Source organism: Bicyclus anynana, chromosome 25 (assembly GCF_947172395.1).
Source record: "Bicyclus anynana chromosome 25, ilBicAnyn1.1, whole genome shotgun sequence".
NCBI lineage: Eukaryota > Metazoa > Arthropoda > Insecta > Lepidoptera > Nymphalidae > Bicyclus > Bicyclus anynana.
In genome coordinates this window covers 4968452-4982892 of record NC_069107.1, presented here as the reverse complement: position 1 = coordinate 4982892, position 14441 = coordinate 4968452, and the positions used below count along the sequence as shown (strand labels likewise).

Below are 14441 nucleotides of genomic sequence, written 5' to 3'. Positions count from 1 at the left end.
CGTATATTTTTGTGTACAAATTGCTCGCTGAGAAAATTTCGCGGCCAATATGTAAAAAGCCCCGCGTATTGTCCTTATAAGTAGACAAAAATAAATAGACGAATAGAAAGAATCTATCCAAGATCCAAAAATAAATACTTAGCCCCTTTGACATCTATTATTTATGTATCTAAGCTTAGCCCATTTTGCGCTAGCAACACTGATATTATTAGAAAGCATAGAGAATAAGCAGCAGAAGAACAAAATTTCATTCATTAGCTATTTCACTCATTCATTCATTTTAATCTTTTATCAGCTGAGTGTCGCCTTTGGTTATATTTTGTTTGACATGATTGTTTATTTACATTTTACATTGCTGGAATATTCTAGAGTTCACAGTACATTCCAAAGTTATTTATACTGACCTCTAACTAACTTAAACAGTAGAAGTGGACGTCAGAACATTGAACAATAAGTTGTTTGCGTGAGTAAGTGCCGGATTAAACATGTCCTTGTGGCCGAATACAAAACCATTTTTTGGAGACGAAGTAGTTTTGCGTTCCATCGATTGGCTGGAAAACTTTCCGTGGAGGAACGAATCCACGATAAAAACTGAAAAGGATAAATACCGCATATGTTTGCAAGCGAAAGATTTTTCACCGCAAGAGATTACTGTGAAAACTGTGGACGGGTTTATTGTGGTGGAGGGAAAGCATGAGGAAAAGAAAGACGATGATGGATACGTTTCGCGACATTTTGTGAGGAGGTACGCTTTACCGGAAGGATGCAGACCGGAGTCTGTAGAGTCCAGATTGTCATCTGATGGGATTCTAACTATCACGGCGCCCAGAAAATTTGTTTCACGTCGGGACACCGTCATACCGGTTTCTCACGAAGTTTCTAATATTAAATCAAAATTGTGATTACATACAGTTTGTTTTATTGTAATTTTTTTCAACATAAAATGTTACTAAGGTCTCCATATTTTGAAAATTATTGTCACCCCATATCCATGTAACGAATGACTTGTACGCCATCTGTTGAAAATTTTCTAGAATCATTTGTATAGTAGAGTCCTCTTCATGAAAGAAGTCCCGCGGCTAAAACCTGAACTAAAATTGACAGCACCTTTACACAAATGAAAATTAGACCGCCATTACCAAATGACAATGAGCTCCATAAGACATCAGCGCCGCGTCTGGGGGACTTCTTTCATAAAAAGGACTACATATAGTTAGATGCGGGGAATGCCTATCCCCGGCCGCCTATCCTAACCACCCGGCAATTTTATAATTTATAAAGAAAATCTTGATAATTCTATTTGAATAATGAAATCATTACTTTATCAAAGAAAGTTACGACATTTTTTAATCATCTTTAATTTGTCCACAACGTGAACAAGCTAAGAGTTTCAAATGTTACTTCGCCACTTTGGTACACCGGCGAATATTTTACCCTAGAAGAGTGATACAAAAAATGTATTTTTCTTCAAGAAACATATTTTTATTAAGTCAATTATTTAACCAGTTCCTTATTTATACATCGTAGTATTTATCTCTATAAAGTTTTATAAGGGGGTATACTGGGCTCTCTGGGCCGACGTTGTATGAGCCGGTGGGCATTCCCTTTGACGTTTCCGAACGTCGTGCGCTAAGCTTCGCAATACAAGATTTTAGGTGTCCCCGGTTACGCAGCGGCGCGGCGGCACGGCATCATCCCATTACGCGTCTATATTTTAACGGCCTCCGTGGCGCAGTGATGTGGCAATACAGGGATAAAATATAGCCTATAACATTTACAAATAACGTGACTTTCTAGAGGTAACAGAATTTTCAAAATCGTTTCAGTAGATCCAGAGATTACACCCTATCCCCCCATAAACTTTATCTCTTCATAAGTATAGATTTCTTCGAAAAAAAAGGTAAGGTAAGATAAAAATTAATTCCAAAACGGGACCTTTGTTCGTATGCATTATCTATATCGAATCGATAAGTGACCGTGAACTCGAATTTATAAAATATTGATAAGCAGTTTGCGCGCGGCGGGCGGCGTTCCTAGACGTGACCTATTCTAGGTGAGTACTGAACCTGGACTCCTTAAAAATGTCTAAATTTAGATATAATAGGTGTTTAAGATCTATGTTGGTATTATTACGAAAATTGCCAAAATAAATGTTAAACGACATTTTCGGTTTTCTTTATTATTTTCTAAATTTCCACATGTAATTCGGATTTCCTTTCGGATTTTATGTAAAATTCTGAGCTGATCTCTATTCTGAGGGATATCTATGTAACTTTACAATTTTTACAATGCTGTATTATGTTGTTCCTAGTTAAGTTTAATACATTTGAAAACCGCATGGTTTCATTAAAAATTCAGTAGCTCCAAAGATAAAAGCTCCTATTTACTGAAATTCGAAATTTATAATGCGCCTTTTTTTATTTTTTTTTACATTCTCATCTGTTACCTGACTGATGATGCAATCTAAGATGGAAGTGGGCTAACTTGTTAGGGGTAGGATGAAAATCCACACCCCTTTTGGTTTCTACACGATATCGTACCTGAACGTTAAAACGCTTGGCGGTACGTCTTTGCCGGTAGGGTGGTAACTAGCCACGGCCGAGGCCTTCTACCAGCCAAAACTGACTTATTACCTATAACGTAGTAAGTAACATAAAGTCTGACAGTGTTATTTCAGTCATAAAATAAGTATACTAACAGTTTTACCCGCGTAGTTCTCGCTCCCGTGGGAATACGGGAATAAAATATTAGTAGGTATATCGATATTTTATAATATTATAGTTTAGATAGCAATAGGTACATTTTAGGACATAAAACGCTACTTTGAGCTGATAGATTTGATCCTGGTCTGTTTTATTGTCTTTTACCAACTTATTAACCCTTCGAAGAGCCAGCCGACCGACATTGGGGTCCTAAAGTGCTAGAATGGTGACCCCGCACCAGGCACTAGGTCCAGGACATCAAGCGAGTCGCAGGGATTCGCTGGATGATGGCTCAGGATCGTGATGTTTGGAAGTCCTTACAAAAGGCTTATGTCCTGCGGTGGACGTCCGCTTTTATGATGATGATGATGATTAACTCTCTAGAATTTAAGTTTGAGTGTTTTACTGTCAGCTTAAGGACTATAATTATAATAAAACTCCTTCCTGTTTTAACCTAAATAACAATGGATTATTTTATCAGATTTCCATAATCACGATGGACGCTGTTGAACCAAAGTCTCTTCTGGAATACGTGTTGATAGAACACCGTTGGGTGGTAGTGGTCACCGTGTTGATGCCGCTATCCTTCGCCTGGAAAATCTACACAACCGTCAGGAACTACGTCGTGTTCAAACTCAACAGCGCCCCGAAGGCACACGAGAGGAAAGTGAAAGAGATTCAGAGGCAGGTAAGCACCCAAGTAGCACCATCCATCAAAAATGTACCATCGTGTTCCGTGTCCTCTATCTACCTATTATTCTTTAATCTGTGTTTAAGTATAAAACGTCATATTTCAGATCAAAGAGTGGCTCAAAGGCGACCGAAGCACGCAGCTCTGCACCGCGCGCCCCGCCTGGCAGACAGTGTCCTTCCGACAGGGCATCTACAAGAAAACCTTCACCAACATCGACATCAACCTGGTTGATGTCTTGGAAGTCGACAAAGAGAATATGGTACGAAAACTCAACTATGATATCATTAATCATCATCATCATAACCAACGCATGTTCGGCTCACTGTTCAGCACGAATCTGCTCTCAGAATGAGAGGTCACCACGCTGGCCCAATGTGGATTGGCAGACTTCACACACCTAATGAATTGAGAAAACTCTCAAGTATGCTGGTTACCTCACGATGTTTCTCCTACCTTTGAGCCAAGTGATATTTAATTTCTTAAATAGTCCGAACAAAGCCTAAACATTTGGTCTGGATAAGTGAATCCGTTCTTGCGTTATAAAATTATAACAAAAAGTGGCAATGATTTATATATACGAGTACATATATATATTTATAATGAAAATAGAATATTGATAAAAGATTATATTGATTAACACCTGTTACTTAACTAGGTAATTGAAAATTCACAAAATAAATACATCTTATCATATCATACCTACCTACCTGATCATAGTTAGATATGGGTAATTGCAAAGATTTTATACTATTAGGTATGCCACTAGCGCGTCGAAACTGAGGCGAAAAAAGTGGCTTAAATGTCTTAATTTCTTGTAGTCGCATAGTAAACAACGAAAAGAAACAAATAATACCGAAATGTTGTCTACAATGTCGAGTTGTATGTTCAGGATGTGTAAAAACTTTACAGGGTGCCCTGTAAATAGCACGACATACTCTACTCTATAGCTGACATCAAGGCAAATAAATAATAAATATACATTCATTCATTATCTTAATATATATAAATGCAAAAGGTCATTCATCACGAAATCTCGAAACCCGATTCATGTACAAAGCTGAAAGTTAGCAGTCAGGTACTTTATAGTTAGTAGGTATCCACTAAGAACGAATTTTCCGATAGAGCCGGATAAGCCGATAAAGGCGGACGAAGTCGCGGGCATCCGCTAGTACATAAATATACGAGTATAAGTAAGTAAGTAAACACAAAACTGTGTGTGTTCAATGAAGTAGCTAATTCGATTCAATTTTTGCGATTTTGTAGGCACATATACGTAACATATCTAAATAGTATAAAATCGTTGGGTAACAATTGTGTAATACAATTTAGATACTTTTCGTATTAGGTAGGTACCTTCATAGTCATGAAGGTCGCATTCTATAAATCTTACGTTCATCTGTATTATGCATCTACATTATGCATACCTACTCATAGCAACAATAACGATTATTAATAACAAAATTATGTTCATACGCAAGATGGTCCATTATCAAAGAGACACTGAGCGATTAATAAAAACTACAATGAAACGTTCAAGAGGTTACGACAGAGTCAAATTAATTTATAAGAATCTGTTCGTTGATTTGTCTTATTAGAGGATCTCAATTTAAGAGGAACCTTCACGATAAAAAAAAAAAATATATCAAATTAAATATTTCAATAAATAAATCTTATGCCAATGGTTTGCATAAAAAATTCTGCCCAGAATATAATTAATTGACAATTTATTTTTTTGTTTAATTTTCACTGGTTTGGTTGGTTAGCCAAATTTGCAAAGTCCATACCAAGAGACCGAGCCAATTATGAAGCATAAAGAATATGCAAAAGTTACGTTGGCTATTTTTTTCTCGTCACAAGTCGTCTTGGGTAGGCAGGTATAAATAATAAATAACAGCAGGTATAGAAATACTAGTAACTAGCAGAGTAAAGTGCCTAGTGGCAGTTTTCATACTGTGACGAATGACGATCGCGTAACCGTAAACGCGAATTTCTAAGTAATATTATATTACTCATTGAAAACAATACTAATAATTTATTTATTTAACACTATCATCCATCTTCGATTGCATCATCACTTACCATCAGGTGTAATTGTAGTCAAGGGCTAACTTGGGAAGAATAAAAAAAAGATATACTCTTTAAAACAAAATTAATATTTTCAAAATTGGCTAATAAATGACGAAGTTATGAGGTAACAAACATATATAAAAAAAATTACACATCCTCCGAATTGAGAACCTCCTCCATCTTTGAACACAGTGTGCCTTGTGGGAGTTATCAATATTTTCATACTGTTACTGTCGCGTTAACGTAAACGCGATTTTAAATTAAATTGAAACAGTTGTGCAGTAATGCCACTAGATGGCGCTGTTTCAATTTAGAAATTCGCGTTTACGTTAACGTGATCACAGTATCAAACTGACACTAAGCCCAGTTGAATTTTTTTTTCAGACAGTGCGTTGCGAGCCTCTGGTCACAATGGGGCAGCTATCCCGGACCCTGGAACCCTTCGGTTTGGCGCCCGCAGTGGTCCCAGAGTTGGACCAGCTCACAGTCGGTGGACTGGTCATGGGGACTGGTGTGGAGACATCCTCGCACATCCACGGTCTCTTCCAGAACATATGCCTGCAGTATGAGTTGGTGCTCGCTGATGGATCCCTTGTGATCTGCAATGATGTAAGTTTTTTTTTTGCAAGTTACTCGTAGCCCAGTACTTAATTAAGCTATTGAATAGCTTTTATCACGGGCTTTGAGAGCGGCGACCGAATCAAGAATAAACCAACATCAAAAATCAAAAATATTTTTTTTTTTATTATTTACAAGTTAGCCCTTGACTACAATCTCACCTGATGGTAAGTGATGATGTAGTCTTTGATGGAAGCGGGCTAACTTGTAAGGAGGAGGATGAAAATCCACACCCCTTTCGGTTTCTAACCGGCATCGTACCGGAACGCTAAATCGCTTGGCGGTACGTCTTTGCCGGTAGGATGGTAACTAGCCACGGCCGAAGCCTCCCACCAGCCAGACCTGGACCAATTAAGAAAATCTCAATCTGCCCAGCCGGGGATCGAACCCAGGACCTCCGTTTTGTAAATCCACCCCGCATACCACTGCGCCACGGAGGCCGTCAAAATCCCCGAGTGCCACACGTATTTTATTTTTCTTGTCTAGACAGACAGACAAGATTTTGTTCTATGTACAGACACTATTTCTACTCTCTTTTCTATAGTTATAGTAAATAGATTTATATTGGATTTATAACATCAATTTACTTCTACAACTTACTATTATGTAAGTCCGTGGAAGCCCGTCTTAATTAATTCATTAATTAAGTCAAGTCATGTTAAATTAAAGTTTTGTAATAAAATATAGACTACGGTGTTTGCTTGCTTCCCGTTCCCGTGGGAATACGGGGATAATATATTAAAGCCTATATCACTCGAGGATAGTGTAGCTTCCCAACAGTGAAAGAATTTTTCAAATTGGTTTAGTTTTAGAGCCTATTCAATGCAAATAATCAAATCTTTATTTCTTCTTCTTCTTTATGATATTAGTATAGAAGACCATAAGAGCTCTGCCTCATTAAGACGTCATGGCGACGTCGCAGGCCTGGCTATTTCTGGCATCCGAAGGGTTGCCAAATCAGTATCGAAACTCATTATTTACAACATCTACTAGGTACTATATTACGAGCCAGCGTCCAAAATGGCGGCTGACTGGCGACCGTGTGAGCGAGGTACAGTTTACCGTGTACATTATAGTGGCAACGTCGCCAAGCCGCCAGAGTATCCAGAAGCCACGTAGAGACCAGTAGCTCGTGGCTACGCAAGTGAGTTAGGTACCATACATTTCAATATTAACTGCTTGGATACGTAGCCCGCGACGTCGCCATGGCGCCTTCATGAGCAGAGCTCTTTGAAGAATTGAGCTAACTTATCCTAATAACATACAAATCATGCCCACGTGGAATGGTGGCAAGAATAGTGACTGTTAATCTTCAAGTTTTGGTATTCTAAATAACAATATGCTCTCTTCCAGCTTCTCAATCCCGGTTTGTTCTACGCCATTCCTTGGTCATACGGCACGCTAGGGTTCCTGACATCTGTGCTCATCAAAGTGGTTCCTGCTAAAAAGTACGTTTATTTAAATGTTTCTGGACCTTATTAGTATACCTCTTACCGACAATGTATAGCCTAAGTAAACTTAGTGGACAAAGAACTGATTGATGTATATGCACATTTCTTTATGCATACAACTAGCGGACGCCCGCGAATATGTCCGCGTTTTCCAGTGCGAGGTATTTGTGAAATATTTTATTCTAGCTAATTCATGACTGTTGGGGGTAATTTTTAGGGGTAATAGCCGTGATAGGATATGACCTCTGCCTCCGATTTCGGAAGGTGTGGGCTCGATTACGGTCCGGGGCATGCACCTCCAACTTTCCAGTTATGTGCACTTTAAGAAATGAAATATCACGCGTCTCAAACGGTGAAGGGAAAACATCGCGAGGAGATCTGCATACCTGAGAATTTTCTTATTCTCTGCGTGTGTGAAGTCTGCCAATCCGCATTGGCCAGCGTGATGGTGGATTATTGGCCTAACCCCTCTAAGAGGAGACTCACGCTTAGCAGTAAGTTGAATATGGGAATATGGATTGATAATGATGGCTTGAATTTATTAGATTTGTGTCATTCGACAGATGTGAGAGAAGACTTGCGCTTAGGGAATATGGATTGATAATGATGACTAATTGTATTTAATAAGATTGTGTGATTTGACAGATACGTTCGTCTAGAGTACCATCCATACACAAGTTTACCAGAGCTAAGCAATCGGTTCAGAGAGGAGGCGTTGAAGGAAGAACCTCACCAGTTTGTGGAAGCTTTGCTGTTTACCAAAGAGACAGGTGTTGTAATGACTGGTGATATGGTGAAGAAAGTTGGCGATGATGGAAAGGTAATCGTAATATTACCATCTTGCCTCCACCCCAGGCTTCAGCCCCCCTAGCCAAGTGGCAATTCTTTTTCTACGATCGCTAACGCTTCGGAAACTAGAAAGATGTATGGGAATGACATTTGCTATCGACAGGTCACGAGATCAAGATCTGTCATTCTCATACAGCTTTCTAGTTTTCGAAGCGTTAGCGATTGTAGAAAGAGAATCGACGTGCCACTTGTCTAGGGGTCTGGTTCGCGTATTATTGTCAGCTTGCCCTCCCCCCAGACGCGTAGAGGTGCTGATAGACTTGAGCATTGTAACATAACATCGAGCATTGGCTGTTGTTTTATATGTCGAACTGAACAACGAGCCGAGCCAAGCGTAGAGCCAAATATTGATACGAACATCTTGGAAATTCTAGCGTACGCTCTATTAGATGCTCGTCAAAAGATATTCTTCATTAAGATGTCAGACTTGACGGTGGCGTGTACTGCAAGTCTGGTCGCTGGAATGATCGCCAGAACGCTCGTTGGAATTCTCGCTAAAATGTTTGCGTATTTTTCTGTAATGTAACATTCGCACAGTGGCTAGGGCACGTAGAGAGGATGCCAAATACTAGAGGGCATAAAGTGATGACAAAATGGAGGCCACAGGTCAAAGGATTAAAAGGAAGACCTAAAAAAAGATGGCTAGATTGTGTTAAAGAGGACCTGCAAAAAATGGAAAAATTATCTGCTTGGGAAAAAAATGCAAGGAATAGAAATGAATGGAGAAAAGTGGTAGAGGAGGCCAAGAACCACAAAGGGTTGTAGCGCCGAAAGAAGTAAGTAACATTCGCACGAACGCTCATTACAAGTAAATGCTCAAGTCTATCAGCACCTTTAGTGTTAAGTTATACTTGGGCCGGCCTTCTACAAGCTGGCGGTCAAGTTTCTTTGCGTTTTTAATTTTTTTTTCTAATATGTTATATGCAAATTTTTTCTAAAATATCAAAAATATCAAAGCTCATAGGTTCACTTATCATATCGTTTATTATTTTCAGTGGAATCCCATTGGCAGGTGGTATTCCGAATGGTTTTTCAAACAAGTGGAGAAATATCTCACTGGATACAAAAATGGCAATAAGAAGACCTCTGTAGAATACATACCATTGAGAGATTATTACCACAGACATACACGGAGCTTCTTTTGGGAACTCCAGGTAAATATTTTCGAAGTAAATACATTACATTTCTTTTGTAAATAGATCTTAAAATGTGTCCCTTATACGCATCCTTATAATTATGACGTAACCAAATTTATTTTGTATGAAAACCATTGGTCTCCTATTAAAAAGTGGATGAACAATCAGCGACCAAAAACGTCCCCACTCAATGATTGCGAAACACAACTTCTTGACACTCAATTCAAGTAGCCGCATTTGCAAATTCAACCGTATACTCAGTTTTTAGGGTTGAATTTGCTCTGTATTTATTTTTGGGATTTTTTTGAATATTGAACTATATTCAAAGGCCTTTAGGTATATTTCTTTACCAATAATTCCAAGACTATCAAAGCAAAATTAGTCAGTTTTTAAGTGAAATTTTCTACACGATTGTGCATCCTTTTATTATAATAGGTCAATGAAAACATAAAAAGTTTTTATTTTTTAGTAAAAAAAAATTTTGCTATACAGTTCGGCTCCTATAAGTTAACTCGTCAACACCTTGAAGTTATGGAAAATACTCCGCAACATCATGTATAAATGCCCTACAACATTTTTTTTTAAACATCTTCAATGTACAGAATAGGACCTGCTACAGTTTTAATATAAGCAAAGATAGATATTACCGGCAAAGACGTACCGCCAAGCGATTTAGCGTTCCGGTACGATGCCGTGTAGAAACCGAAAGGGGTGTGGATTTTCATCCTCCTCCTAACAAGTTAGCCCGCTTCCATCTTAGACTGCATCATCACTTACCATCAGGTGAGATTGTAGTCAAGGGCTAACTTGTAAAGAATAAAAAAAAAAAGATAGATATAGATATAAATGCACACTCAATATTCTCAGTATTTCAGGACATTATACCCTTCGGCAACCACGCCATATTTCGTTACCTGTTCGGTTGGCTGATGCCGCCCGAGATCTCTCTGCTAAAGCTGACGCAGCCGCAGGCCGTCACCGACTTGTACAACAAGGCTCATGTTATACAGGACATGTTGGTACCGATAGAAACATTGGAGGAAGCTATTCAAACGTTCCATAAGGAGTTTCAGGTATCAGCAACTACTCAGACCAATTATTGTATGGACCTGCCTCGCTAGACGTTACTTTTCTGTCAAAGTATATGATCAACGATCTTATGCGATTATAAAAACTGTCTATAAAGTAATCGATGTTTCATAGTTTAATCGTGTACGTCGGTTAAAGAGCTCGATAAAAATACCTTTTTGTGTAGTTGAATGATGTAAAAACCGGTCAAAATCTTCTAGCTTAGTAAAAGATTATATGCCAAATCTAAGCTCGTTTTCCTCAGAAAATGACAGATAATTTTGTTCGTAAATTTGGGTGCGATACAGGTCCTTCTCTAATTGGTCTGAGAGCAACTATTATCACTACTATCTATACTAATATTATAAAGCTGAAGAGTTTGTTTGGTTCAACGCGCTAATTTCAGGAACTACTGGTCCGATTTGAAAAATTCTTTCAGTGTTAGATAGCCTATTTACCGAGGAAGGCTATAGGCTATATATTATTCCCGTACCCCTACAGGAACAGGAACCACGCGGGTGACACCGCGCGGCGTTAGCTAGTTGTGAAATACGAAAGTATGTTTTGTTATGCTTTTGTGTACCGATCCTAATCGTCATCATCATTAACAACCCATATTCGGCTTACTGTTGAGCACGAGTCTCCTCTTATAGACTGTATACTATCACAGTTTGTTTAGTTTGTTTTGTTTTTAGGTGTATCCCATTTGGTTGTGTCCTTTTAAAGTTTTCAACAACCCAGGGCAGCTAAAAATTCAAGACAAATCCAAAAAATGGCAGATGTTCGTCGACATCGGTGTTTATGGGGTTCCCAAAGCTAAGGATTTTGAAACGGTAAATATATTATGTCTTGTCTTGAGCCTCATATGAAGGCTCAGGGCTCAGAGCAGTGCCGAAATAAAGTAACTTGATGCCCTAAGAAATCTTCCCCTGTGCCCAGAATGACCCCCTACTGTATTGTACTTACTAAGAATTGATTAAAAAATGGTACCTATGTACGTAGAATATGTATGTTTACTTTCGTCCTGTATTCCATGGTAGATGGAGTCGGCACTTACGTGATCTAACGTTTTTTGGACTTTCCGGAGAATTTTAAATTGGTTCTTCTCGAACGTCTCTGATGATGGTGATGCCCTAAACAATTGTTTAAATAGTGTATAAGCTAATCCAGGACTGGCTCAGAGTCACTCAACGGGCGATGGAGTGAGCTATGCTTGGAGTTTCTTTGTGTCATCGAATCAGAAATGAGGAGATCCGCAGAAGGACCAAAGTCACCGATATAGCTCAAGCGGACAAAAAAGAGAGCTAGTATAGTTATGTAGATTGTAGAGCCTCAGATTACCTTCTATAGGACCTGTCTCGTTTTAGGTTACCCCTCTGTCAAAACTATATGATCATGATCTAACGTGTTCATACAAAGTGCATCTATAGAATCGATGGTTCATTGTGTTAAAATTACACGATATTTACGATTTAAGAGTGTGCAATATGTAATTTGGTGGTTACAAATGGTTCTGGATCTCAGATTTTGGAAAAGTTAGGAGCCTGATATTTGGGTAAATGATATTTCATAGTGTTAGCTTTGTTATGACTATACAAAATACACAATTTGTAAAACTTTTCTCGATAGTTTATTTTTTTTGAAAAATACATGTTTTGCTTACATTTTGCTTTCAATCTCAGGAAAAGCAAACTTATTTTCTTAAATTTTTGTTTTTTATAGAAAATTAGGTATATATCTTGAACACGGCCATTTTGTTTTTCGTTATGTTGTTTAATTTACTTGCAATTAGGTAAAAATGGTTTTGGCGCTCACGCCATAAAATTTTCGTCGCGCGTCAATCGCTCCGTGCTTTTCACTCACGTGAAAGTCATAATTCGGCGTCTCGTTTGCGCTTCGAATTTTATCCATATCGTACCGACGCGCTGCGCGCTCTTAAATGTGTAGTGTAAGAACACAGGTTACATTTATTGGTGTTATATATTTTCGATGTGTGGGAACGACGTAAACTACCTCGTCCCCCTCAAAAAACAATTTTGTTAGTAAATTTTCCGAGTACTGATACACATCCAATAGAAGGTAATTTGTCTGAGGGTAGAGCTGAGATAATAATGCAAAGCAAGTTAGGACTAAGGCCTTAAGGCATTTTTAACACGCTTTTATTAGCTTCAATTGTAACTGTGTGTAAGAAAATCTTGGAATCTTAATTTGACCCGGTCTTCGATTAGGATGAAATTTTGCACACGCTCTGAGTTCAGGATGACAATACATGACTAGCTAAGAAACGTCATTACAAATCCAATATGGCGGTCTCCCCAAGATCACTTGGGGATCTTGGGCTGTTTGAAATCGACCCCCATGATACAGATATCAAATGAAAGGGTTTTCTGTCAGGAATACGAAAAAAATAGTCACGTGACTGAAATCAAAGATGGTTGACAGGCAATTTAAATGCACTCCCATGATATGGGTATCAAATTAAACGGTTTGAGCGTGTTTTTTAGTTTTTAAACTATTATTATTAATCTTAAGGCTTCGATTTTGGTTATTTTTAATATCTCGTTGTCAGACCTCCCTACCCATTGGTGACTTGTTAACAGAAGACTTCTCTTCAAGGCTTTAATTGTGGCTATTTTTAACCTTTATTGACCGACCTCCCATTGCTGACTTGTTAACAGAAGACCTCTCTTCTAGGAACCATCAACTCGACGTATAGAAAAGTTCGTAACAGAAAAGCACGGCTTCCAAATGTTGTATGCAGACACGTACACAAGTCGCGACGAGTTCCGACAGATGTTCGACCACACGCTCTACGACAAGCTGAGGGATACACTACCACACTGCAAGGAAGCTTTCCCCGAGATATATGGGAAAGTTAATAGACACGTCAGGAAATAAACAAAGAAGAAAGAAATAAAGATCTTTATTTATAAGTAATGCCACATATCAAAATTCTAATAGTACATTATGATTTAAGTGCGGGAAGTTGAAAATTACAGCCGAGGCGATATTGCAAGCTCGAGCCGAAGGCGAGACCTATAGTAAGCAATAGTAAGGAAGCAGAGGCTGTAAATATCAAAGCGCACGTATGTCATACGGCGTTTTATTACACATTTGTGAGTAAACACAGTTTCTGAAAATGAATTTGCATCTTCGCCTGCTTTCCATATGATGACATATGGAAAGCATATATCATTTTTGCACAAATAGCGAAGTGCGCATACGAGCGTTATTTTTTTAGGCAAATGCACCAAAAACAGCCAGTATTACTCTTAAAGTAAATTAATATTTTCATTTTGATACGCTTGTCATTTTTGCACAGATATCGTATTGCGCATACGAGCGTTATTTTTTCAGGCAAACGCTTAAATAAATATTTTTGTGTGTCTGTTTTTAAAAAGAATTGAATGTATATTTTATTATATTTTATATATATCACAAAGTAAATTTTATTCATAAAATGTTGAGCACTTTTCTAAAATAAAAAAGTACTATCTTTGTTAAGATTTAAAAGTACCGTTCGTTTTTAGACTGATGTTAAAGGTTTTACATTACATTACGGCATAATGCCGTGTGCGTAATAAGATACTTTCGTTATCAACCTATAATTCGGCTCACTGCTGAGCACAGGTCTCGTCTCAGAATGAAAGGGATTAGGCCGTAGTCCACCACGCTGGCCCAATGCGGATTGGCAGACTTCACACACGCAGAGAATTAAGAAAATTCTCTGGTATGCAGGTTTCCTCACGATGTTTTCCTTCACCGATTGATACACGTGATATTTAATGTAAAGTTCTATATAATTATAATCTATAAGTTTGGCACCCACTTGGATATTATATCTTTTGTTGACAAA

At 38.2% G+C, this 14441-nt stretch overlaps 1 protein-coding gene across 1 annotated transcript; it reads left to right on the top strand.

Annotated features, from left to right (window-relative positions):
* The first annotated feature begins 1948 nt into the window (after positions 1–1948).
* Positions 1949–13532, top strand: LOC112044057 (delta(24)-sterol reductase-like). Its single transcript, XM_024079789.2, has 10 exons — positions 1949–2053; positions 3184–3390; positions 3500–3655; positions 5848–6072; positions 7435–7529; positions 8178–8352; positions 9377–9535; positions 10393–10590; positions 11281–11418; positions 13280–13532. Exons 2-10 carry the CDS (start codon positions 3199–3201, stop codon positions 13481–13483), a joined length of 1542 nt encoding a protein of 513 aa, XP_023935557.2. The 5' UTR covers positions 1949–2053; positions 3184–3198; the 3' UTR covers positions 13484–13532.
* Positions 13533–14441: the final 909 nt, after the last annotated feature.

Coding starts and splice junctions, on each gene's coding strand:
- LOC112044057 (XM_024079789.2), top strand. CDS start 3,199: ATGGACGCTGTTGAACCAAAGTCTCTTCTGGAATACGTGTTGATAGAA. Junction 3,656..5,847: donor AAGTCGACAAAGAGAATATG/GTACGAAAACTC, acceptor TTTTTTTTTCAG/ACAGTGCGTTGCGAGCCTCT. Junction 11,419..13,279: donor AAGCTAAGGATTTTGAAACG/GTAAATATATTA, acceptor CCTCTCTTCTAG/GAACCATCAACTCGACGTAT.